Source organism: Anopheles stephensi, chromosome 3 (genome assembly GCF_013141755.1).
Source record: "Anopheles stephensi strain Indian chromosome 3, UCI_ANSTEP_V1.0, whole genome shotgun sequence".
Classification (NCBI taxonomy): Eukaryota; Metazoa; Arthropoda; class Insecta; order Diptera; family Culicidae; genus Anopheles; species Anopheles stephensi.
In genome coordinates this window covers 1,693,031-1,717,514 of record NC_050203.1, presented here as the reverse complement: position 1 = coordinate 1,717,514, position 24,484 = coordinate 1,693,031, and the positions used below count along the sequence as shown (strand labels likewise).

At 48.4% G+C, this 24,484-nt stretch overlaps 4 protein-coding genes and 2 non-coding genes across 32 annotated transcripts in view; 4 read left to right on the top strand and 2 right to left on the bottom strand.

The window, feature by feature from the left end:
• Positions 1-78: 78 nt before the first annotated feature.
• Positions 79-678, bottom strand: LOC118514270 (protein G12-like). Its single transcript, XM_036061011.1, has one exon. The coding sequence runs from the start codon at positions 676-678 to the stop codon at positions 79-81; it is 600 nt and encodes a 199-aa protein (XP_035916904.1).
• A 971-nt stretch (positions 679-1,649) lies between these two features.
• Trnal-aag lies at positions 1,650-1,731 on the bottom strand. Its single transcript has one exon. It is a non-coding gene; the product is annotated as a tRNA-Leu (tRNA).
• A 367-nt stretch (positions 1,732-2,098) lies between these two features.
• Positions 2,099-2,928, top strand: LOC118512132 (protein G12-like). Its single transcript, XM_036056137.1, has 2 exons — positions 2,099-2,211; positions 2,279-2,928. Exons 1-2 carry the CDS (start codon positions 2,209-2,211, stop codon positions 2,873-2,875), a joined length of 600 nt encoding a protein of 199 aa, XP_035912030.1. The 5' UTR covers positions 2,099-2,208; the 3' UTR covers positions 2,876-2,928.
• A 426-nt stretch (positions 2,929-3,354) lies between these two features.
• Positions 3,355-19,435, top strand: LOC118512128 (SEC14 domain and spectrin repeat-containing protein 1-B). 4 transcript variants are annotated; one of them, XM_036056135.1, is made up of 9 exons: positions 3,355-3,463; positions 8,826-9,393; positions 9,469-9,664; positions 13,292-13,405; positions 14,238-14,412; positions 16,033-16,671; positions 16,735-17,494; positions 18,057-18,273; positions 18,363-19,435. In XM_036056135.1, the coding sequence occupies exons 2-9, from the start codon at positions 9,224-9,226 to the stop codon at positions 19,080-19,082; spliced, it is 2,991 nt and encodes a 996-aa protein (XP_035912028.1). In that variant the 5' UTR covers positions 3,355-3,463; positions 8,826-9,223; the 3' UTR covers positions 19,083-19,435. The 4 variants fall into 4 exon arrangements, with proteins under 4 accessions (XP_035912028.1, XP_035912027.1, XP_035912025.1 ...); XM_036056134.1 differs by having other exon boundaries at positions 3,355-3,547; XM_036056132.1 differs by having other exon boundaries at positions 3,355-3,622.
• Trnar-ccu lies at positions 12,864-12,936 on the top strand. The gene has a single exon. It is a non-coding gene; the product is annotated as a tRNA-Arg (tRNA).
• Positions 19,436-20,160: 725 nt separating the features above from the next.
• LOC118512126 (titin) overlaps positions 20,161-24,484 on the top strand; it is a 138,143-nt gene continuing 133,819 nt past the window's right edge. For 13 of the 24 annotated variants that reach the window (XM_036056120.1, XM_036056109.1, XM_036056125.1 and 10 more), the window contains exons 1-2: positions 20,162-20,315; positions 21,010-21,579. In XM_036056120.1, the coding sequence (XP_035912013.1) occupies positions 21,346-21,579 (234 nt within the window). In that variant the 5' untranslated portion in view covers positions 20,162-20,315; positions 21,010-21,345. Of the gene's footprint in view, positions 20,316-21,009; positions 21,580-24,484 lie in introns of all 24 variants that reach the window. The other 11 variants (XM_036056115.1, XM_036056111.1, XM_036056110.1 and 8 more) reach the window with 1 other exon arrangement.

Here is a 24,484-nt window from a genome sequence, read left to right as displayed (position 1 = left end):
AAACTATAGACAACACAAGTGGAGATTTTTTTTTTTATATCAAATCCAATTCATTTATTAGTCCGGTAATCGTGAACCTTAGTTCCAGCCGAAGAAAGCCTGGAAGCGGCTGACGATCTGATCAACATCAACGCCGAAGGCGCGGAGCTGAGCGGAGAAACGGGTGACATCCGGGTGCTCGATGACGCGGGTGAATCCGGCACGACGGGCCTGGGTCATGCGGTACAGCTCTCCGAACTCGCTGGCCGGGTTGGCGATGAAGGTGCGGGCCAGAGCCTCGGCTCCCTCCAGATCGGTGACGGCGCGGATCTCGTCCATCATGGCGTTCCACGAGCGGGAGGCCGGCGACTTGGCGTTGACCGAGCGGGTGATCGGGGTCAGACCGAGCATGGCGGCGATGCCGTTCAGGTAGTCGCGGATGCTCACGCCACGGACCTCGGTCCAGGCGCTGATCTCCTGCAGCTCCGGGGTGCCGATCAGCACACGCCAGGCGGCATCGGTCTCGTCCGACTGCAGGAAGCTCCAGATCTCGCCGACCTGGGCGTCGGTCTGCACGTAGCGTTCGTAGATCGTGCGCACCTCATCCATGTTCAGGAAGGGGAGCAGCTGATCGACCTCAGCGCGCAGGTTCTGCCCGAAGGCAGCACCGAACAGGGCCAGCAGGATGAAGAATTTCATTGTCGTAACAGTCTCAGGAAGCACTCGGAAGTCAACTGAATCTGGTTGACTGCTGCCCGTGGGGTGGCTTATATACCACGCTCTGACCACTGATAACCGCTACGACAACGATCGCTGTCGTCGATTACGTTGATAAGTACCGATATCAATCCCTTCTTTGGGGGTGGCTTCACAAGCGCTGCTGCAGGGGTCAGGACGATACTAGCAAGACGTCGTTTTGGCTATCCGACTGCGGTGCCCATCAATCATATGGGCGCGTTATCGCGCAGTTGCTTGTTACAGCAACCATTACCGCAGTATAGCCGTTAGAGTGTTGCGTTTGCCGACAACTTCGAGGAGGTCTTCAATCGGGCGTGAAGATTAATAATACATTGGCTTATTCGATTAACCAAATCGCATCTACGTCATAAGAGTGCACCCTTGGCTTGCAATCAGGCGGTTGTAAAGTCCAAGGTTAAACGGGACGCATGCACCGATAAAAAGTACGTAGAAAGTTGTGTAGGTCGAAAATTACTCACGACCTTTGATGATGTTTGCTGAGCAGATCCATATAACGGACCCACACGTAATATGTGTGATGTATAAGGACGTCTTAAATTCGTAGTTTTTATATAACTACTATGCTAAACTTACACAGAATATTCATTGTTCTATATATAGCTATAGCCTAGACGTGGCATCAGTAAATGATACCCTATTTTATTTCGTCTGCCTCATTGTGTAAGTTTGTTGGTGATCAAGGCTAACTACCTGCTTAAATCAAATAAAGAAAAGCATGTAACGTAAAAGATGTCCTGAAAATGCATTACCAAAAGAGGATAAAAGGCACCCACGAATTAACAGGATTGGGAATGATTGGTTGTCTTCTCTTCTTACTGCACTGCGGCGGTATGGTTTAATGGACATTCCTGAAGGATCTATCTATTCATTGCTCTTGGCCTTAGTTAAAAGACGCAAAAATACTATCAGCTTGGCAGCGGTGGGATTCGAACCCACGCCACCGAAGTGACTGGTGCCTTAAACCAGCGCCTTAGACCGCTCGGCCACGCTACCTTGGTGGTGAAAGCACGTGTAAAGTGCGTCCGAGTTGCGTTAACCAGACTGAATACATAATTAGGAAGAAACGGCACGCTTAACAATTGTTTGCACATTTAAACAATTACCATGCGCCCAACAGAGCAACAATAAACAAACAAAATTGAAACTGCCAACCTGTGTCGTCGTCGGGATGTTAACAATCGTACAACTGAATGGATTTCTCTTGTTTGCTCTTCGATTTGTTTCTTTCGTTTGCCTGTTCATGTTATTCAACTCGCCCAAAAAACGGGCCCTCTTGTAGTTGGTTATCGTAACACGATGTTATCGACGGTATTGCAATACGGTAGCGTTCTCTGTTAGCGTTCTTATCACCAAGCGTCATACAGACTGGTACGATCGGGCCAGGTATAAAAAGCGAAGTTGTCTGTCCTAGGGTCACCTTTCATTTGCGCTTGCATTCAGAGTAGTCCTTGAGCTCGGTTGTCTAACAAAATGGTAAGCGAAGGAGAACGACGCGCCCTTTGGTGCAATAGCTTTAACAGCAGTGCAATCCTCTTTGCAGAAATTCTTCATCCTGCTGGCCCTGTTCGGTGCTGCCTTCGGGCAGAACCTGCGCGCTGAGGTCGATCAGCTGCTCCCCTTCCTGAACATGGATGAGGTGCGCACGATCTACGAACGCTACGTGCAGACCGACGCCCAGGTCGGCGAGATCTGGAGCTTCCTGCAGTCGGACGAGACCGATGCCGCCTGGCGTGTGCTGATCGGCACCCCGGAGCTGCAGGAGATCAGCGCCTGGACCGAGGTCCGTGGCGTGAGCATCCGCGACTACCTGAACGGCATCGCCGCCATGCTCGGTCTGACCCCGATCACCCGCTCGGTCAACGCCAAGTCGCCGGCCTCCCGCTCGTGGAACGCCATGATGGACGAGATCCGCGCCGTCACCGATCTGGAGGGAGCCGAGGCTCTGGCCCGCACCTTCATCGCCAACCCGGCCAGCGAGTTCGGAGAGCTGTACCGCATGACCCAGGCCCGTCGTGCCGGATTCACCCGCGTCATCGAGCACCCGGATGTCACCCGTTTCTCCGCTCAGCTCCGCGCCTTCGGCGTTGATGTTGATCAGATCGTCAGCCGCTTCCAGGCTTTCTTCGGCTGGAACTAAGGCGTTGTCTGTTGGCTGTCCAATAAATGTTGTTATGTGATCAAACCCCCTAACCGCGCAAGGTGTGCACTGTTTTCAACCCCTATATTTGCACCGAAAACCGTTAACGTCCTTGAGCAGGTGCGGCACCCGTTCTCGTGTCATCTGCCGGACATCCTTGCTGTCCGCAAGGTCGCGCACTCTCCATTCGCTCGTTTCTCCTTTCTGCCTGCAACGCATCGTAGAATCCACATTCGAAAGGCAAATGAAAACAGGTTTCAAAGAAATATGGAAGGCTCTCGCAGGCTAAGCCAGACGCCAAACTGTGCACTCACGCAACAGAGTTCCAGTGGTGCTCACGAGAGAAAGCGACCTGTTCAGGCGGTGCACAAGGGACAGCTAGCCATTGCAGTGTATGGGGGCCCTTTCATTCAGCTGGAGATCGAGTGCTGTGGGTTGCGGGCTGTACGCATTGCTCCACTCAAAACAAAAGCTCGGCATCCGCGATCTCCGACGGTCGCGTGACGGTGGTGTCTCGTGATGATCGTAGTTTCCTAACTCCGCGATCGCGGCACTTAGATTCGCAAATGTGGTGCAAAGCAACACGGTGTACGTTGTGTACGGAGCAGCAGTCAAATTGAGCGGAGTTGAGATTGTACGATCGCGATCGCGGTTTATGACCTCACACTCGCAGTACGTGAGCTGTTCAACTTTGATCCAAGAAGTTCCTGTGCGCTTTAGGGAGTGCCTCGTAATTTGTGGCGTACTGTAAGTGATCGATGCGTGCCAACCTCGGTTGTCTGGTGTGTTTGCGTGTTTGTGTGTGTGTGTATGTGTGACTGTGCCTTGCAGTGTGTGACTTGATCCGCAAAGACCGGGTGCGCCTTAGATTGCTCCATTTCAGAATTTCTGCTGCAGTTTTATGCCTCCCCAGCATCACTCGCACCTTAGTCTGAGCAAGTTTGTGTGTGTGTTTTTTTATAATGGTTTTTGCATTCCCGACGCCGATCGTAAAATGAGAGCGCAGATCCGCGACGGGAGATCGTAGAGACCGCAGGATAGCGGACAGAAGGTGAGGAGGGGGTGTTTGCAGTGACAGGCGTGGCTAATTTGATAAACCGGTTGCGGAGGAAAGAGAGCGCCTTATCGTAGCGTGCCGCGCGCTCGCGATCATTGACCGTTAGGTCTGCGTCGGCCGACCCGCAGTCCTTCGTGCAACCCTTCGCACCGTGAAGCGGGAATGCAAATTCGATCTCGTTAGAGTTCTTCAGGCCGGGCAGTGTTTGAGGTCACAGCCGTGCGAGAGATGCAGGAACCGAACGCAAACTTTCTACAATTAATGCGTTCGAGAGAAATGGCGTGCCGCGAGAACAAGTGAGTTCTGTTACTGCTAAAGGGAGATTATAGAGACCATCTGAGATCATCATGAGCAGTGCGATCTTCCCACTATGGCTACTGTACAGGAATAAAAAAGCCTCTGAGGGGAAATGATTATGTTTAGCATAAAATTAACTTGGCCGAGAGATGGCGTGTAGACTGTGCAGACACGATTTTCCCATCGATCATCGGTCCGTTGTGGTGGATCGAATTTTAGCATAATCGCCCAAAACGCCATTTCCTGCCATCCTGCCAAAGCCACTTAATGGCTGTCAAAATCAAACGGGGTTCTATTGGAGAACCCCGGGAGAAGCCTTCCAAGCGATCTTCCAACCGCAGACACAACCACATTAATTGACAAGCTATTCTTTCGCTTGGATCGTCTGGCTACAAACTATTGTATCTGGATAGCTGGTTGCACGAGATCAACTGTTCCGTCCTGTTTTGGAGATCCTCTAGCCCTGAAGAACTTTTCCTGGCGCTGCCCGCTAGCTCTCACACGATCGCGTGTATTACCACACTTACACCGAAATACGATGAAGAATTAATTACTGTTGCTTCCAACCACGTCCGCGCTGTTCGGACGTGCCCTTTTGGCGTGCATTGTTCCCTTGCTCCTTTCCGACGGACGGGCTTTGGACGTTGGGCACCCGGCGTGTGCTATAAGGTTGTCAAGAGGTTGGTACAGGTTTTTACAGTTACGATCAAAGTGGAGCGTCATCAGCAGCGGCAGCATCGTCACCCGAGCATTGAGATAACATGCCGCATAACCACCGGGCGGCAACCGGTGGGGGTTGTTTAACCTGTTTCTGACCGCGACGATCCATTCTTTAATGTGGAACACACCATGCCATGCTTGTTTGACGTTTGGCCAAAACCGAAGGAATCGAAAGAGCGCAGAACAGTTACGGCGCGCAAAAAAACAACATGGAGGAATCATAATGAAATGTGGTCTAGTTCTCTTCATCACATTTCTCCGACCACAGCTGGACACTTCCTTTTGGGGCCGCTGAATCTACCGATGGGGTGGAGTATATGCTATCAAGAGGATCGCTTGTGAAGATGATCGTCGTGGGGAGTGATACCGTTTGCTGGTCGTTTGGGCGGGCGTTGCATTAGATGGCTTTATTTGATAGTGGCTGTGCTCCGCATTTTTATGAGTTAGGGATGAGTTCCTCTTCTGTATGCATGTTTGATGAGGGTGATGACAAACTCCAAGAGGATTGTAAACATGTTTCATAAATCAAACTACCAAGGAGCAGTGGATGAGTTGATTGGCGAACTCTTTCCCTACTATCGCAGCTTATCTGCTTGTTTACTACCAGAATACACCCTGCCTAAGTAGCTTGTAGCGTGCATAACCCCGTTTCCCCATATATATCTGCTCAATTAGCCTCAACAAAGCTCAAGACAAATAGGCTTGTGACTCTAGCTCAGCGACGAAAGCGTGCCAACCTTAAACACGGCACACGATAAAAGTGCTACAGAAAGCGGTGTTGAAATTCAAGTGTCTATCGTTTGCCTAAATGTGGTGTAAAACCGTGATAAAACGAGCTACACAACGTTGTTGGAGGCAACAACAGCGAAACGATTTGACTTTTAAGTACAAAACACCCAACCCAAGAGTAGGCTCGTTTGTTTTAATGACGCTTGTGCAGTAAGATAACTGACTATTCTTCCGTTCTGAGAAATGGGACATTAGTATTAGACAGCTTTGGATAGACCGCGCTTTCGGGGCTACACAGGTAACGCTTTGTTCGCCCAGGCGGATATCTAAATGAATCGATGAAGGTGATACATTTAGACGGGAAATGGTTTTGCCTGATGGCCAACAGGTTCCGATCGGGTTCGCCCGCCTAGGCGTATCCCACTTAACTTCTGTCGTCCACGGCACTGGCTTGAGAGTCACGGACACTTTGTCACGTAATCTGACACTGAAATGTGCCTGCACGGCTCGAGCATCGTAGGACCGAATGGATTGGTGTGCAAGCATTACTTAAGGGTGCGAAGAGACCATCTCCCATTCCCTATGATGGTGTCAATTTCGAAAGCAAACAAACTATTTTTACTCTGCGATATGCGCGCGTGCATAAGCAAGCTGCTGTCCGAGACCTCGAATGCATGTTCGCTCATTTGCATAAAATGCAATGGATGAAGGTAGGCATCGGACATCTTGAAGACTCGTGGACGAATCTTGAATGTAACGGTATGGTCCCTTACTGCCATAACAGATAAAAAGCGAAGAAACATCGATGCTCATCACTTTAACGTCCTCAGCAAGCAATCTCATGAACATGACCTTTTTGGGATTTTTGGGCTTGTGATTCACGATTTGCATTTCTGTAGGCCTCTCAGCGATTGATTTGTTTCCCCTCTCGACCAAACTCGACTCTTCGTCGAGATATATATGAGGAGTCGTGCAATTGCGAATGGGTTCCCTCAGTCGTGTCGTTATTGGAATGTTTTATTAAGGGTGTTGATGGTGTCGCCGAGGAATTCCAATCTGGCATGGGGCATCCGGCACCCTTCGAGTGCATCGTCGAAAGAGGTCGAGGAGATGAACTTTCAAGATTTCTTTTATGCGTTCCCCCCCTTTCCCCCCTCCAAAAAAGGGGCTAGTCATTGTGCCACTCAGGGTGTGCCTGGTTATGGAAGGACACCTTTTACCTGGGCTGCGAATGATTTCTTTCAATTTATGATAAATTAATACATTTGGCAAACCGTGGTGGTGGTAGACAGAGGGTTCCCGTACCCATAAGTGGCAGATTGAGGACACGCAGGACATTCGATTCCTGGTTCCAATATTCCAACGCAGTTGGGTTCCCAGTTTGACTGGCATCACAAGGCACGAGACTTTTTAAGGGAATTTTGCACTTCCTTTATCTCGGCATGAAAATTCGATTGATTTATGAATTCTCTACAAGTTGACAGTGCGCCCGGTTTGGGGCGACATCGTACAGGAAGTCCGTGCAGCGAGCTTTGACACACTTTTCCCATCCCCGGCGAAAGAGGAATAATGAATTTCTCCCTTTTTTCCTCATGCCACCTTTTTCTGCAATGCAATTCTTGATGTTGTGGGTATACGGAGGTGGGTGAGTTGACGGTGGGGGATGCAGCTCCAGCTTGTGTCCAGCCGCACAGGTCGTTTGCACGGCTCGGGACGGACAAGGGTAATAATTTTCACGATGTGATTGCACTTGCCGCGGAAGTCAATGTCGTTGGGCAGGGTTGGGCTGAATGCTAAGAATTGACGTCCGGCGAACGGTTCTTCGCTGGCAGTGACCGTGTTTCTGCTGGAGCGGATTCTGCAGCGCGCAAAAAAAGATGGTTTCGTCTCCTTTCGGGAGGAAATGGCGTCATGGAAGCATCCGCTATAACGGGTTTCTATCGTGAGGCGCTACATTTCATTATTGAATAAATTAAATAATCTTCTCGCAACTGTCAAAGTGTTATGTGAATTCAGCTGACCAAGATCTCTGCTTGACTCTATTTTCAGACTGCTGATAATAAACATAAACGGTTTAGTAATAAGTACGATCGCTGAAAGAGAAAGTTATCGTACGGGGGAGATCATGGCAACAACAACACCGGCAAGGTCTCAATTACCCACTCACACACAATCATATCCTCCCAGCCGTTGGGTAGAATTTTCACATTTGGCTATAATTAAATGCCTGTCTGTCGTTCGGCCTATGCCACATCTCACTGTGCCGGTTACCATGACAACCGGGCGATTTTACAGTGAGCGGTCGTAGGGCCCCGTATGTGTGTGTTTTGCCATTCCTTTCGCTGGGGTTTAATTTTCTGAGTTTTTTTTTGCGCAACGGTGCCCCCGGTGGGAAATTCGACTGTCCGCCGAGCTATGGTTTCCTCGCTAAGCCAGTGAAACAGCAGCAATCAAGCAGAATGTTTCAGCATGCATGACCTAAAAACAGGAAGCGAGTGAAACGAGTAAAAGGAAGACAGAAAAAAAACCAGAAATCTGTAGAGAGTCTAAGGGAAAGAATGGTTTCGGTTGGTAGTCCCTCAGGAAATCGACGATCGATCACGGACAGGTTTTGGGAAGCGTGTCTGTGAGTCCTCCCGGGTAGAAGTCGAATAAGTAGGCAGGCTCTGCGATTGCAAAGCCGGAGATCGATGGCAATCAAGAAGGATCGTGGTTGGCTGGAAGTGAATGGCTGAACGTCGTCAGGTGTTTGTGGCTTTCGGTTGGGCTCTCGCTACCACCAGCAACCAAGCCTGTGGCATGGAGGTACAGGCAACATAACTCACAACGCGCCTCGTTTGTTTTCGTTTGCCGTGTGTTGACATAGCTGTGTGTTGTTGTAGCATGGTGACAAACCAGAATGTGCGGCAAGCGCACAACAATAGCATGAACTGTTCCGTTCGGGCGACATAGCAGAGCTGAGGGAGAAAAAGCAGTGACAGCGGCAAAAAACAAGCTCACCAGCTCCAACAACATGTACAACGCAACAACGCAGTGAAATCATCTACATACGACCACAAAACCATTGGCAGTCTTTAGCGTGCCAGTGATTTGCAACATAACGGATCTCTCCATAACTCCCCTGCTCCATCCCGTGCTCTTCTCCAGATTCCGCAGGCTTCCCCCTGGCAATGGCGTCCCGAGTCGGTGGTGTTGCGATTTGAAAGCTTCTCCCAGAGTCTGAAGAGAACGAAGTGTTCGGAGTGGTGCTCTGCGTAGGAGAACCGAGTGGAATGTGTACAGTTTGAAGAATGCAGCAAGAGAAACGCAACGCGATCATGTTTCACGGGTGTGTTTGTGTGAGTGAGTGAGTGGTGGTGGTCCAGCATAAGGCTGCTACGACCGATTGTGCTCACAACGACGCTCGAAAGTGACAGTGTTTGGTTAGGTGTTAGGAAATAGGTGGTGGACGACGCGTGCGCTAGTGCGGGATTGCCAGTGAACGTGCATACTCCGGGCTCCAGGTGAAAGCGGCAGCATTGACGAGCCCTTCGGACGGAGTCACTATGGAGGCGGACGTACTGAACGCGCTCAACACGCAGACGGCGTACATGCCGGGCGGACGGGACCGGGATGGACATCCGCTGGTCGTGATACCGGTACCGTTCTACGACAACCTGCCCTGGATGAAGAGATTCCTCGAGACGACGGTCAAGTACCTGTTGGCCAGCTTAAGGTAGGTGCCCTTAGAATATCTCTCCACCAGGAATCACGAGGAATATGTTGGCTGAATGTTGGTTTTCTTCCACAGCCCCGAAACGGTCAACAGTGGACTCGCGATCATTCTTGACGCGCAAAAGTGTTCTTGGCGCTCCACTCGGCAGTACATACGGCACGTCCAGCAGCTGTTGAGTGAGCAGATGAACAGCTTTCTCGTGATACGTCCGGACGCGTTCTGGGACAAGAACCGGGTGGAGAACTGTGCCCGACAGCATCGGAAGGGTGAGGTAGGTAGATCACGGCACAGGATCTCGGTGCATCTTAGTACATCTTCAAAACAGCCCAGCAAACGTGGGGGGCCCTGTGACGTTGTCTTGGTTGACATTGAAGAATCGAAACATGCCCGATCGTGTGTGATTGATTGCACGCGCCCTGCCCAAAGATCTAGGCGAGGGTGCCAAAACCGCGTCGGCAATTATAAACCCATTTGGTGCCTTGTAGTTGTCAAACTGGTGTGCGATCTTTTGCAAGCATCGTAAAGATAGTGTTATCAGCCCGGGGTCGGGCCACACACGCTTGTCCAAGAGTGTTGTGCTCCACTCAGAACATCTCTTTGCATGGTGCCGAGCTTCCAGCCTGACATTGAACTCTGCGTCTGTTTGAACGAAAATGGTTCCTCAGTGTGACAGCTATGCTGACAGGGCACCGAACGTGGGGTGTGTCCCGAAGCGAAGTTACAAGTTTGACCTGGGAGGGGGCTTGCGCTTGTGTATGACATAATGTGTTTATTTGGCGATTGAAAGCTAGATACCAATTGGTGTGCGCCATGTTTTCCGTTTTTCATCGATCGTCAACGATCAGCGTGCGGTCGACAAGATCTGCTCTTATCGGTCGTTCCGTGCCTGATGACCTGAGGTTAGCGAAGTACGCAGTAACTGTGGTGGCGCGTTGTACGCTCGGGGACTCTCGGTAAGGCAGAGGCAACCTGCCGATGTAACGACACTTTCCAGACTGTTCGTTGTGGTCTTCTTGCGGGCGCGGCACTGTCTTCATGCTCATATTGCACCGAGTGCGGTAATACGAACAATGTGTATACCACTCAAAGGTGGTCCCTGAAGTGGAGGGCCCGTAATTAATTGCGTGTCTCAGATTGTGCAGATTACTGCAACGGTTGTTCCACAGTAATCGGTCTCCTTATCGATACCTCCCCAGTCGGGACCAGTCGGGATATCTTATCGAGACCCGAAGCTACCGGGGGTACTACTGGTTTTTGGGATGTTATAATTGCCCTGTGGCGTTGAAAAGATCGGCTAAGCAGCTAGTTCTTGGAAAAGTGCTATCAACACACGGGCGATGTGTATGTTTCCAAGCCAGAAAAAGACGGGCCCAGGGCCACAATGCACCTCGATAAGCACGCTCGCATATGCTGATACTATGTGCGCACCTGCATGTGCGCTGGATGCATCGCATTATGGAGCACGCCTAAAACGAGTCGCTTCAAGAAGTGTCGAATCGTCTTCAATGGCTCCGTTTTTTTGGGCTATCTTTTTACCCACGGTCGATCGCACAGATTATCCCCCTGGAGCAACTTCACAGGGGGAAACGCCAGTCTAATTAGGCCTCCATTAGGTCTGCAATTGACGCAAAGCCTCACACACGTACGATGGGTGATGTGGGGTGATAGATAATTTCCATTTTCCACCTCTCGGGCGCTTTTTCCCTGTCTCTCTTTCACCTGACACCTGACCTGAAACGCACCAGCGTGTGGTGGGAGGTTCCAGGGAGTGGTAACGCGTACGTGCCGATTGGAGTGGTTTTTCCCTTTTCTTAACACGCTTGGAAGGCGTCACAGACAGCTCAGCTTTCTTACACTCCGTTACTAGCCAACTCAATCCAGTACCAGTTAGACTTGGTTTTTTTTGCGATGCCTCAGGGAGAATTCTACTCATATGACGGTTAGCGTGAGTGTCGCATAATAATTGCATGCCTTTTCCCTTTTCTGCATTTACATATAGTAGCTAATGCGTGAAATGCTTACGGTGGTGTTTTTATTTTCCTTCGGTCGAGCATGGTAAGCTTGGTTGTTTTTGCCCCTTTCCTGGAGCGCCATTGAACAGAAGATTGTTGTGACGGAAGCAAGTAACCTTGCAGGTTAACGATGAGAGAACGATAGAACCCAGCCATCTTGTGCATGTCAAGCATTTGCGGCATTGCAAAAAAAACGAGGCCTCTCATGTTTTAATGATTGACAGTGTGAATACATTAATGAATGCTTTGCTAGCGCATTATTATTCATGGTGTTGAGGGTGATACAGTTGTGACTAATCCAGGTCATGGTTCGAGCTCCAAAGCATCTTCTGGTTTTTGTTGAGGAATTAAAAAAATCTTCAAATATTTATGTGATGCAGTGGATCTCAATTTAAGATAAATTAAAATTTTTTGGAGTTTTTGAACCTTTTTTCTGACAGTAGAGTACTCCCTAGCTTCCAATCGCCGTTCAAAACGCTCGCCATCAATTGCCTTTTGTCTACATTTGTTGTCTTTCAATAGACATTATTATCCACATGCGGCCAATTACTATTCGAACGATAGACGAGCTAGCTCCCATAGCTTCCCGTGCCTTTCGCCAGCCGCCTGGAAATTGGTTCCGGGTGAGCCGATTTTCTTCGCCCGGTTGCAGCCACGTTCAAAATTGCACATACGTCAAAAGCGACAAAACGTAAAGAGGTGAGGAAACAAAAAAACTCCTCAAATAATATACACACCACACACTAAAGAGTTCGCCGAGTTGCCGAGGGGTTTTTTTTGCTATTGGTTTTCTTTGCATGCACAGCCGCGGCACATGCATTTAAGTGCGCGCGGCATTGGATTTTGGGTACCGAGGGCAATCAATAAACGAGGAACTGTTTAGCCTGTCTCAGCCAAACGAGCTTTTGCCGCGAAGAACCAACAAGTGCGCGGGAGAAAGCAATTGCAATGCTAAAGAGGCGCTTAACTGAAACGGAAAGTGTTTGCTGGTCCACTGCTCCAGCACGATCGATAGACAGCGCTCCGTTTGTTGCACATTTCGTAATCGATTTTTTTCTATCCTCGGTGCAAATAAGCAAGAAAAAAGAAGAAAAAAACTAAAACAATCACACACACACAGATAGAAACAAAACAAAAAAGCCAGCAGAGCGGTATTTGATCGAATTGAAATAATTGCCCATCGATTTGGTGAAAATTAGCGATTCTCAATGGGCGTTTGTGCAATGTTGCGAGCTATTAAGAGGCACGTGGTGTGTTTTTTGTTCAGGCGAAAAGTGGATAATTTTAATGTGTGCTAATCTGCGCACTGAATAGGTGTGCAATTTGATCGAAATTGTCCGTGCCATGGCTCAGGCATGAGAGAGCTTACCGTTCTCGGTCGTTTATCCGAAGGGAGAGAGTCGTAATGGAGACTTGAACGCCGCAGAAACAACGCTCTGAACAGTTATCCCTCAACACGCCCCAGTGGCCTAATGTAGAAGGCACCGGCCTCCTAAGCCGGGGATTGTGGGTTCGAGTCCCATCTGGGGTAAGAAAAGAGAGAAGAAGAGAAGAGAGAGGAAACGATTTTTCTGGAAAAACAGTTTGAGCTTCTTCAGCTTCTTGACGAAAATGTTATTAAATACCACGTCCCCCAGTGCGCACGCACCCTCTCCCAAGATTCTCGTTTAAGTTTGTTTGCTCTCTTAAATTGCGCCCTTGTTTGTTTGTTAAATAAACTGTTATACGGTTTCGTTCTTCTTGAAAAAGCTCTCCTCTTCCTTCAATCGTCCTTTTTTGTTTTATTTTTGCTAATTACGATCTAGCATGGTGCTGGTCTCATTTGGCTTAGTCTTTCGGTTGATTACTGTTTGCTTGTTAGCTAATTGTATGTTTTCTCTTCGCAGCCGACCATCATCTCAAAGTCCCGGTTGGTGAAGTACTTTGACACGAGTGAGCTACCGGAGGAGCTTGGCGGCATCATCGCGTACAATCATGAGCAGTGGATACAGTCCCGTGAGGTAAGTGAAATGGGGACAGCGAACAGAGTAGAGTCTGTGTGTCTGTCCATGGACGCTGCTTTTTTGAGCCGATTGAGCGTGTCAAAGTAATAAATAATCTTTACCTGATCTTTAAATTACGCTGCGTTTGGAGAGCGATCGGTCATAACGGTTGATCATGCGTTGGAAATATTTACTAAGAAGTTTACGAACATTTGTTTTTTCCAAATTTTAAGTTAATTACCGTAAAATGTTAAATTTTTTATAATATAGTGCTCACTACTTTTAAATGATCCTCAATGCTACACGCTCAAACCTGTAGATCTCTCTTACTGAAGAAGTGATTAGATAACCAATAACGTAAAAGAAAAGATTCGAATGCGCTTAATATAACCATTCCGATGCTAATTGAGTAAGATTCTTGGGGAGATTAGGTGTCCGACTTCCTGTCTCTTCATGTGCAGAACTTTCTTTTTATCACTCCCGAGACACTGTCCTCCAAACGAGCCACAAGCCTAACCAAATCTCCAACACCCGATCGGTGATAAAATTCCCATTTTCAATCCGGCTTCAAACGAGACACCATAAAAAAGCTTCTCACTCTATTGACGATCCTAAGCGTGTATATTTTGTATGGTTCTGCTTGTATGTGTGTGCGTTCGTGTGGTTCGTCTCATCTTCCACTTGACCGATCGATTTGATGGTTCTTGTCATGCGGTTTAACTAATGTTCACTGTTGTTGTTTTGCTTCTTGTTTCTTTCAATTCCACTTTCATCTGTTCGTGCTTCGCCGGGTCGGGTCATCGGCTATTGCTGCTGCTGCTGCTGCCCGCCCACTCGCACACATCTGCAGCGTATCGAAGAATTTCGAAAATCCTACGACAAAGCGATGGGCGACCTAGAAAACCTACACCTCATCCTGCTGGACAACCGGACCGTGCGGGCCAGCGAATCGACGGCGGCCCTCAAATCTTGCCAGCAGCTTAACGTGGATGTGCAAAAATTTCTCTCGCTCGTGATGGACGGCGGTAAGTGTCTAGGTCCGAGGGTCTGCAGATCCTGTTTTTTTATGCTTCATCCCGGCATCTTCAAGCTCAACACACCGGAATCACCGGTTTGTGGAGTTGGCGTGAGTAAGCAGCTTGGGCAGAGAAACCGGGAGGACGCATATTCATAAGTTTCTCCCCGGGAAGATTGATATGCCCAGGCAGAAGGGCTTACCCAAAAACCCGGAGAGGAGGGAACGCATTGTTGAGCGTTCATGTTTGGTTAATTGAACGATCGATGCGAGATGCGTCGATGAAGGCTTAATTTCTCTCGCGTCACTGATGACAGGGGGCCGTGCCCACCGGAAGTGGGCAGCTGCGCGCGAAAGCACCGATCGTCGATCGTCTGATCTATCATTTCCGCTCGTTTGCAACAGGCTGATGCGTGCGTCTGTGTGTGTGTAGCACCTCTCATTAGCAGCGAGCCATACATGTCACAGAGCAGACATCTTCAGCTTCCGCAAGGAGTGTCTCGCGTATCATGTTATGATGAAGTAACTCCAACACTGCACTGCCGAGGCGTGTTGGGCTCTCTAGCACATCGTTAATGCTACGGTTGCTTAATCGGTAGTGGCAGTGGAATCGTTTCCCGAACACCTGGTACTAAGGGAACCACTCGGTTGGTGGAACTACCTTTTCGAGCTCCTATAAATGGTTGCAGCTATAGGAGGAAAAGGTTCACATGAAATTGTGCTTTCCCTATCAAATAAAACGACCACTTAGCAAATGACGTGCCTTCCCAAAACAAACGGTCAAAGAGAGAGAGAGAGCGCGTGTGTGTGTGTGTGGTTAGTTTACACAACCGCCATGAACCGTGCCAAGATCTGGGTCAGTTTTGTGTGGAGCCAGCGCATGAAGCATTTCCATAACGGAGGGGTGGCACGCTAATGGTCAATCTGACCCTGCGTGTGAGGGACAGTCTGCTCCACCAGGTGTACTGTGAGCATGAGCTAATGTGCACAATGGGGCTATTTTTGGGACAGGTTGATGCTGATCTCGAGCTAATTGTTTGAAATGATCATAAGTAAAGTATTTAATTTGAGCTCCGAGAGTTCCTGAGTTTAAGTCTAATTTAAATTTGTCCACTAAATAATTTGCAAGCCCACTGTTTGCTTTCTATCAAGTGTGGTCAGTGGGAAATGTGGCGAACAAAATCGGTTTTCCTTTTCCTCTCAACTTCAACAACAATTAAGACAATGGTTGTAATAAATCGCACCCCATCGGATGGAACAGTTTAAAGCAAATAGGGGAAGTCAGTGGTAGGTGCGGGCGGAAGCGTTAATTGAATGCAAAGCAATGGCTTAAAGTGGCCGATAAAATTATAAATCATATAATTATATACACACCCCGAGTTTGATTGTGAATGTGAGGGTAGGCCTTTAATTGTGCTGTCTGTATTGTATGGGGCTCCATCCCGAGATTTATAAAGCTCCATAGATCCATCAGATGGTGCGAGTAGCACACACCTACACCTAGGATTTAGAGTGGGAAAATTAAAAGCTCCAGCTTTGAATGAGTAATCATAAAACCGCTTTGCATTTCCTTTTTTTTTTCGTTTCCATTTGTCCACCTGTGCGCACGCACGTGTACCAATCGGTGTAGGCAAAAAGCTGCTGGCCCACTTAAGCGACCTCCATAGTGCGAAGTCAGCTGTACCGCAGGACCTTACCGATGGGAAGTCGCAGGTCGAGCGGTTGCTGAACATACTCGATCGGAAGCAGACCGCCACCAACCAGGCGTGGACAGAGCTGGAACGGACGGTGGAGGTGTTGCAGGAGTTGGCCACACTGGAGGAAGGCGTGTCTCACGTGACCAGTTGGATTCTTACTACGGCTGAATCGATGTTGAATGCGCAGCTACGGGTTGGCCACGATGTTAGCACGGCCGATCAGCTTCGCCTGGAGCATGAGATTCTGGAGCTGCAGTGTTGGCAGACCTATGGCTGCTATGCTGAGCTGCTGCACAAGATTGATCACTTTCCGCGTCGCAAGGACACGGCAGCTTACCGGGATCTACAGTCGCAGCGTGAGTGGATGGACTTTGTGTGTCGCAGTTTCGCTCAGCGGTTGGAACGACGCAGGAATGTGCTGATAACGTCGGTACGGTTCTTCCGCTTGGTGGCTGAGTACTTCGATCGGACGAGTGAGGTCTTTCAATCGCTGATTATGGGGGAGAGAGTTGAGGACTATGCCCTGGCTAGCGCCAATCTGCAGAAGCTTAACGAAAATCAACGGATGCTTGGTAAGCATAGCTAGAGTTTCTTGAGATCCTTGAACAATAATTTAACGAATTTCTTGCTTTTAGAAATGATGGAGAAAGAGATCATCAAGGAGGGCGAAAAGCTGAGCGATGTATTGCTGATGCCGGTGAAGGATGCGGTCGGGCGAGACATTGATGTGGACTACAGCGAAGATATCAGCAACGTGAGAGACATCCTCGATGCGACACGTTCCCGGTCGCGCATCTTCGCCGACAGTGTCGAGCTGCAGAAGCTGACCCTTGATCAGATCACGCACATCTTCAAGTACGAACAGGACGCTCGCACCGCCGTCAAGTGGATGAGTGACCTGCATCAGGTGATGTTACGGTCGCACGCACACGTGGGTGCAAGTGTGCGCGAGATTCAGTCCCAGAAAGATGAGCATCAAACGCTCCAGGAGACGGCCAAGGGCACGTACAACTACGGCTGCCAGCTGCTGAACGCTTCGCTCGCCCTGCGCCAATCGTGCAAACTGGAAACATCGCAAAACATCGCCATGACCAAATCGTTGCAGCGCACCTGGCGATCGTTCCAGGCCGTCGCACAGGAACAGATGACGCGGCTGCGCGTATCGGCCGTCTTTCACCGGAGCGTCGAGGAACAGTGCGTGAAGTTGCGAGAGCTGCACGAGTGCGTGCTACGGATTGGCGAGATCACCGAGCAGGGCAGGCGCCGGGTACGGCTGCGCAAGTATCTTGCCACGCGTGAGCGTCTGCTGCTCGAGGTGGGTCGCATGGTGCGACTCGGACGACTGCTCAAGACGAGACTGAGGGAACCATTTCTCCTGGACGACCGGCTCGATGCGTAAGTGTGTAGTGTACGGGCGACACACACAGGGTGATTTATTAATAAAACGTCGCACCTTTTGCTGGGACGGAAGAGTGCGCTTGAGAGCTAATGAGCTAAGACAGTGGGCTAGTACATGCAGGGGCAGTGGTTTAAAAGACTCCTCGTAAGCGATGGACAGGATAGCTTAACGACTATTTCGGGATCTTATCTTGCCTTTGAATTTTGTCAGGGATATCAGGCCACTATAGGCCAGAATTTGAAGATATTGTTTTAGAAAAAAACTTGTCACAGAAGTCATGGGGTGTCTGTTGTCTCTTAAGTTAGTCCTTCATTTTGTAGATATAATTTTAGCCAACTCTGCAACCGCATTCTTCCATGGTTCAGGCTTTATGTAACCCGGCATCTTACCAGCGAGCATCGGCACATGTTTTGCATGTCGCGATGCTCAGTTGCTGTTCGTCTCGCTATCACTGATCTTGCTTCCATTTTGTGCACGTTAGTTAGCCGGGCAATTTGTCGTGTATATTTAGACAGAAATTAGCCTAACACATCGCTGCCCTATTGTCTTTCCAAACAGGATGGCCAGTCCGGAGAACATCATTACCGAAAGTGATAACATAATGGCGTGTGAAGCGATCTCGACTCGTCTGGCGGAGGTAGCCCAGGTGGCGGAAGCGTTAGACAGTGTGCTAAGCGATGTGCAGGGTGGATTTGACGACGAGGTGGAAGAGCTGACCAGTGCCGAAGCGCCGGAGGTGACAACCAAACGCAGCGACAGTGGAAATCAAAGTGACGTGAGTGGATGTGGTTTTTCTTGGGAGCGATTGTGGACCAAATATTGATACGAGTGTTTCCTTCTCGGGCTTATTTTTGTGATCTTCAGGACTGGAGCTCGAGCGTTAAGTCAACCGATGATGGATCGTTTGTGACGGCTGGTTCGGATTGTATCTGTACACCACAGTCGAGGTCCTCGTCGTACCATACCGCTTCGGAGTGTCGTGCCTCGCCGTGGTGGGGTGTAGAGTCGATCGAGCGTCAAAGCTCGTTGGAGAACGATTCGGCGGAAGATCCCGATCCGGAAGCATTCCCATCGATCAAGCTGCTTTCGGGAGTGGTGATAACTTCGAGTGCAAATCTATCATTCGACGAGTCGGAGCACAGTTTTCCGACCCCGGGCATTTCGCACGGGTCGGCCAGTGTCGACTCACATCCCGACTCGGACGATACCGTCCCGACGGTATGTTCACAGACTAGTCCGATTGCAACCAGTTCGGCCTCAAGTTCCGCCCTAAACTCTATCAACCGACGGGAGAATCTTGCCCTTTCACTGACACCGGAAGAACTGGAGCAGATTGAAAATGACATCCGCAACAATAACCTGCTGGCGTCCGTTAGCAGTGAGGATATTGTGGGGAAAGAACTCCAGAGCACGCAGGTGACGCCGACCAGCGAGGACAGCGGTAATGTGAGTACCAGTAGCGTTAAGCTGGAAGCGGAAGACCCGACCCGGTTCGAGCCGGTCAAGGGTCCTACGGATATCTCCGGGCTGACGTACTACTATCAGAACATCATCACCAAGCATACGGTGAAGAGTTGTCTCTGAAGGAGGAAACCGATCGTCTTCGGGTTCGATGCGAAAAGCCATTCCATAGCTTGCCGGTGTTTGCAGCAACTGTAGCTTGCCAGAGAGAACCAAGAATTAGTTAGTTTGGTTAGGTTTTTATTCAGCGATTTAGCGTGTGTGTGTGTCTAGAAAGGTGAAGATAGAAGGGAAGACACTATTGGCTTTTGGCATTAAAGAAGAAGAATGCATGAGGAAGTGTGTGGTGTTTGAAGCGTGTGTTAACATTAAGTTAGAGTAGCACGGAAGCAGTTTTGAAAGTTTGATTGTGTTAAGCATGTTGATTTGTTGTGTTTTTGGCCGTGAAATAAAAAAGTGTCCTGTATCAAATTGCACGTTTGTTACGAGTGGTGTTATGCTTGCGTTTGAACATTAGAAGCATAATTTAATGCTTGTTTTAACTGACTATTGGCCGGATCGAAACAAAACATACGGCTACATCTCTTTCCTTTCAGCCAGCATAATCATCAATACGCCTGTGAGGCTGCAATGTTCGTAGCACATGTTGAATGCGCCTAAAAGTATGCAACATAGTGTTATAATTTATTTTGCATTTAAAAATCACAGTGGGAAGGGCAGTTTTTAGGTGTATTTATTTTAAACGATTTGGGCGTATCTTGATCAAAATAATAATTCTGATAAGACATGACTTAAGATGCCATAATTTAATTAAACATTACTTTACTTTGTTGCAGCTATCTCCAACCAGAAAAGTTCGTTCATGTTTAACGATAAAAAGAGATAATATAGTTCCTGTACGCTTCTTTAATATCTGCTTGATTACTTCATTGGTTTACTCCAGCATCTTCAATTAAGAAAATCTCAATTCAAAACAAGAAAAGGAACGAAATGAGAAAAAAAAAACGCTGTGACTGACCATCAGAATAATGTTTCTTTTTCTCCATTCTCATCCACTGCTCATACGAGAGCATCTCGGCATCATTCCACCACCGGGAGAGCGTATACAGCAACGTTGTGGCGCGAAAGCCAAAGGTGTAGGAGCGAAAAAATAAGAAATAAAACCGACGAGGAGAGAAAACATGTTGATCGCGCGTTGAACGATCGCGCGCGCCAACTCCTTCCATGTTGAGAAGCTCTCCGAACGCAGTAACGCCTGTCGCGGACGCACAGTCTCTCGGATGCAATCGACCAGTGTGGATCGCCCTGAACGCCACGGTAGAAGATCTAGCTAAAAGACCAGCATACACCATACAGGTAAAGGTGGTGCCGGGTTTTTGTGTGAGTGCAGCATGGATGCTGGCTGGGAAACGAGTGAAAGTGATGTTCTAAAGCTGTGGCAGGTCGTTGGAAATGAATATACGAATCGATTACATTAACCGGTATCGTTCTGGAGAGTGATGTGTGTCCAAGAACGTGTGTGTACTTCGATCGTCCAAGAAGGACGATTCTGGACGCATAACGTTCAGCTATCTCCAAAGAAGACCAAAGATTCTAGTTGTCTCGCGAAAAGCTTGTTAGCTGGGCAGGAGGAAGCGTTACGCACAACCCGAAAACGGACGACCAGTGTGAATGAAATGTGGAAGCGCCTATGGCGTCGCCGACAACTCCCAGCCGGTTACCCGTATAAATGGCGAGGGGGAAAAAGAATGAAGCGCACACGGGCTTGGTGGAAAGAAGATTAGTTTTCTCAATTTTCAACTCAACGCAAATGTGTTCCGACGAAAAACAAGACGCCCGGGAACATCCGTGCCCCAGAGGTGCGATCTGACGGATCGTTCAGATGCGCGTGCGCACCCGTGTCGTGTCACGGTCCGAATGTTCGTGCGTGTTTAGCTTAGAAGTGTTCGACGGGTGTTTGTGCTTCTTCTTCTACCGTCCCATGTGATGCTTTTCTTTGTTTCAACTTTTAAAGTGTTAAGATTTTGATTACCCTTTTGCTTTCTTACAGCGTTGCATTTGAATAATTTAAATCTTCGACGAAAAAGTTCATAGTTCATAGTGGATCCCTTCCGACATAATATACCAACTGTATTCGTAGCTGTATATACCTATATGCGAGAGTGTGTGTGTGTTAAAATGTGTGCAATGTAAGTGCGAATAACTTCACGTTCACTGAGGAATTTCCGTTCTGTCGTGTGAAAAGAAAAAGAAAACGAAGCAGAGCAAACGAAAGCGAGAGCTTTGGTTTTTGGTGGTTTTTTGGAATTATTGGAGACTGTAGTCATCAGTCATCAGAGCCTCGCGTCATTTGTGAACCCTTACCAGCGAGCAGATAACGATAACCATGGAGCAGAGGCCACCGGGTGGAGACGGGCAGTACTCGTCGCTCGATGAACTGCAGCGGCAGCTGAACGAAGATTTCGCTCAAACGCTCGGACCGATGACTTCACCTCAGCACATGGCCACCGGAGCAACGGCAGCATCATCGGCATCTGGAGCGAGTGCAACGATCGCGACCACCATCAGCACCATCGTGCTCCAGGGTGGTCCACTGCAGCTGGTTGTGGCGATTCTAAAGGTAGGTGTCTGTGTGTAGAACTCTAACCCAGGTCAGAGCACCGTAAAGCGTAGAGGGGTTGATTTCTGGTGGAGAATCGAAAAGTTCACATCAAAGGGCGGTGTGCGCAAGCGCGCAAGATCGAAGATCGTAGTGCATAGCATCATCAATCATTCGCTAGGCTTGTTCTGCGTACCATTCCTGCTGACGGTGCGGCCTGAGATTAACGATCAAGCGAATTACCCCAAAAGCATGATACACCTGCGGACATGGTTGAGCTAACGTGCAGAATTGCTAGCATGAAGCATCACGATCCCGAGGGATGCATCGCGTGCCGCACAGAACATGCCCGATACCTTCGTCAGATTTCAACGTTTTTCCACGTTGGATCTTGATCGTTCGATCGTTCCAACGCTACAATCAATTAGTGATCTATGGGGAGCAGAGCTCGCAGAAGCTGCTTTCTTATTAATTCTTTCGCTGATAATTGGTTTGTGTGTTCTTACGTACGGTTCGGACGTTGCTGATTCGCTCCCTTGCGTACGCAGCCGGGCGTGTGATGTAGGAAAAGTGTAATGCTTTCTCATCATGCAACAGATCTGCGAGCTCTTTCGAAGTCTACCGTACCAGACATTGTATGCTGGAACCACCAAAGGTACAAACAAGACTCCAGCCAAACAAAAATAAACTCACACCCGGTAGTATGCTAATGGAACTCGTCGTCAAGGTCGTCAACAGGGGTTGGGATTGGTGGACGGCATTCGAATTCTGACCACGTTGCGGGGTTGGGTTTGATGTGATGTTCGTGGCTCATGGCGGGCGAATGAAATGACCGGATTTGGCAGACGACAACTGACTTTCCTCGGTTCCAATGTGGATGATGAGCCGCATGTTAAGTGTGAGGAAAGTGCAAATACCTTGGAAGGGGAACGAAGACTTAATGCGAAATTTAACTGCTTAAGATATTGAAGGAGTAGTTGGAATATTTTTCTTGTAAAGTATTCATCTGCCATCATTTTTTGAGATATTAGAGGGAGAGTGATCCCGACATCACTTATCGTGTTCCAGGCTGTGCTTCATTTGCTGAAGTCCTCTGAATGTCACGGAAAGAAAGTCGCTAGTCTGAATGACATCTAGCAAGTAGTCAGTGAATCATGGTATAGGGTTCTTGATTGAAGAAGTCATTTTTTGGGACATCTTCGCCCAAGTATACATCCAAACGAAATTGAGACTATCTAATAAATACTAAAATAATGTGTCAGACATGCTTTAAAAAAGCGATCGAACAATAAGGAATAATTCAACTTTATCACCGGATTGAATGTAAATAATTGTCGTCCACGTTGACAGGTAAACAAACCAACAAATATGATGTGTGTGAAATATGTCTTATTGTTTGCATTAAATCTTACATATTTGGCCAACAACGCGTCCACGAAATTAGACTCGCGCATTCTGTGTGCGATTAATCGGCCAACCCTTCTGGCCCACATTCTCGGAAGCGTAGATGACGCGACGACCGCGCGATGGCCGTGCACGAGTTATTAAACCGTGCGCATGAACAAACTGCGTGTGTTTGAGTGCGATGGTGGTTTGACACAAGTGTGTTGCATACTAATGCGTCCTCTTCTCGATCGGGTTGTTATTAAAGCGGACGTTTTAATTGCAACTTGAAACATATGAGCTCGAGGCCCGCGAGTAGATGGAATTAGAGCTGGGCTGGCATGCACAAACGTACATTGGCGCCGGCGTCTAAAATCAAAGATGATAGCATGGATATCAGATGTTGGAGATGAAGTGGACATTGGACGACTTATTGGAGACAGATATCCCGAGCAATGGAGAAACAAAAAAGCGATAATTAATGTCTAATAATTAACACACTCTCTGGGGGTTCAATGTTAAATCAACCGGTGCTCCGTATAAAAGTTCATCATTCATAAAACGCACCACATGGGTGGATGATCTCTTGGTGATTTTATTCCTAGAAAGCGTGTAATTAAGCGGTACTGGGCTCGTAAAGCAAAGCAGATAGCGTAATTAAAATTAGAGCAAGAACTTCTCTTAATTTTATCACCATAGACGAGGTCTGCTCGTTTTGATCTTCACTTGGGAAAGGTGATCAGCCACCCCGGGAGAGGGTGTCGGTAACGGTCGTATTTATTTGTTAAAAATAAAGGGATGAAAATGGAACTCTTTGCCCTCTTTAGCGGGGTGACGATTGGAAAGATGAATTGCACCACACCGGCTTTTATGATAAGCCCAAGCTTACCAGTTTGTGCTTGGACCAGGTGAACCTGAATTCTACCTTGTCAGAGAGAAAAAAGGGGTTAAGTCTGATGCGCTCTCCTGTGGCTTTTGATGTGCTGTAAAAGCTTTACACCAAGCAAACCCGTTGCATTGAACCACTTCCGACTAATTAGACGAGCGATCGCCTCAGCACAGCAGGAGCGAGGTTTCAAGTTCGATAAATTATAATTTTACGACGCAATCAAAGGAAAAGTTTGTGCTTGGGAATGGTTAATTTGCTCGTTTATGAAGTCGTGCTTAATCACTCTAATGTGTGCCCTTAGGAGATAGCGGCCGGTGTGTGATGAGTCTATTCGACGATGGCTGTCGAGGAAATGCAAACCTTTGCCAGGTTCGTTTATAACACACCCGTCAGAGAAGCTGCTCTTCACTGTCCGTACAGCTATAGGTTCGTCGGAAGTTAACATGAACACTCCATTAATCGCTCTAAAAGCCCAGCGGCACCACTAGCGAAAGAACTCGTTCCTTTGGAATGGGCTCGGCTTTTTCCGTGTTGTTTTCTTAATCGCCAATATGCATATATACGTGTGTTTGTGTGTATGCATACATACACCGACATGATCGCGAATCGGAATCAATCCGAATCTGTGGAAGGGTTTCAACATTTCTGAACCTG

What these genes read in the sequence shown, in the direction of transcription:
- LOC118514270 (XM_036061011.1), bottom strand. Translation starts at nt 678, where the DNA reads ATGAAATTCTTCATCCTGCTGGCCCTGTTCGGTGCTGCCTTCGGGCAG.
- LOC118512128 (XM_036056135.1), top strand. Translation starts at nt 9,224, where the DNA reads ATGGAGGCGGACGTACTGAACGCGCTCAACACGCAGACGGCGTACATG. An exon ending in GACAGCATCGGAAGGGTGAG is followed by an intron (nt 9,665 to 13,291) that starts GTAGGTAGATCA and finishes TTCTCTTCGCAG; the next exon opens with CCGACCATCATCTCAAAGTC. An exon ending in CTGGACGACCGGCTCGATGC is followed by an intron (nt 17,495 to 18,056) that starts GTAAGTGTGTAG and finishes CTTTCCAAACAG; the next exon opens with GATGGCCAGTCCGGAGAACA.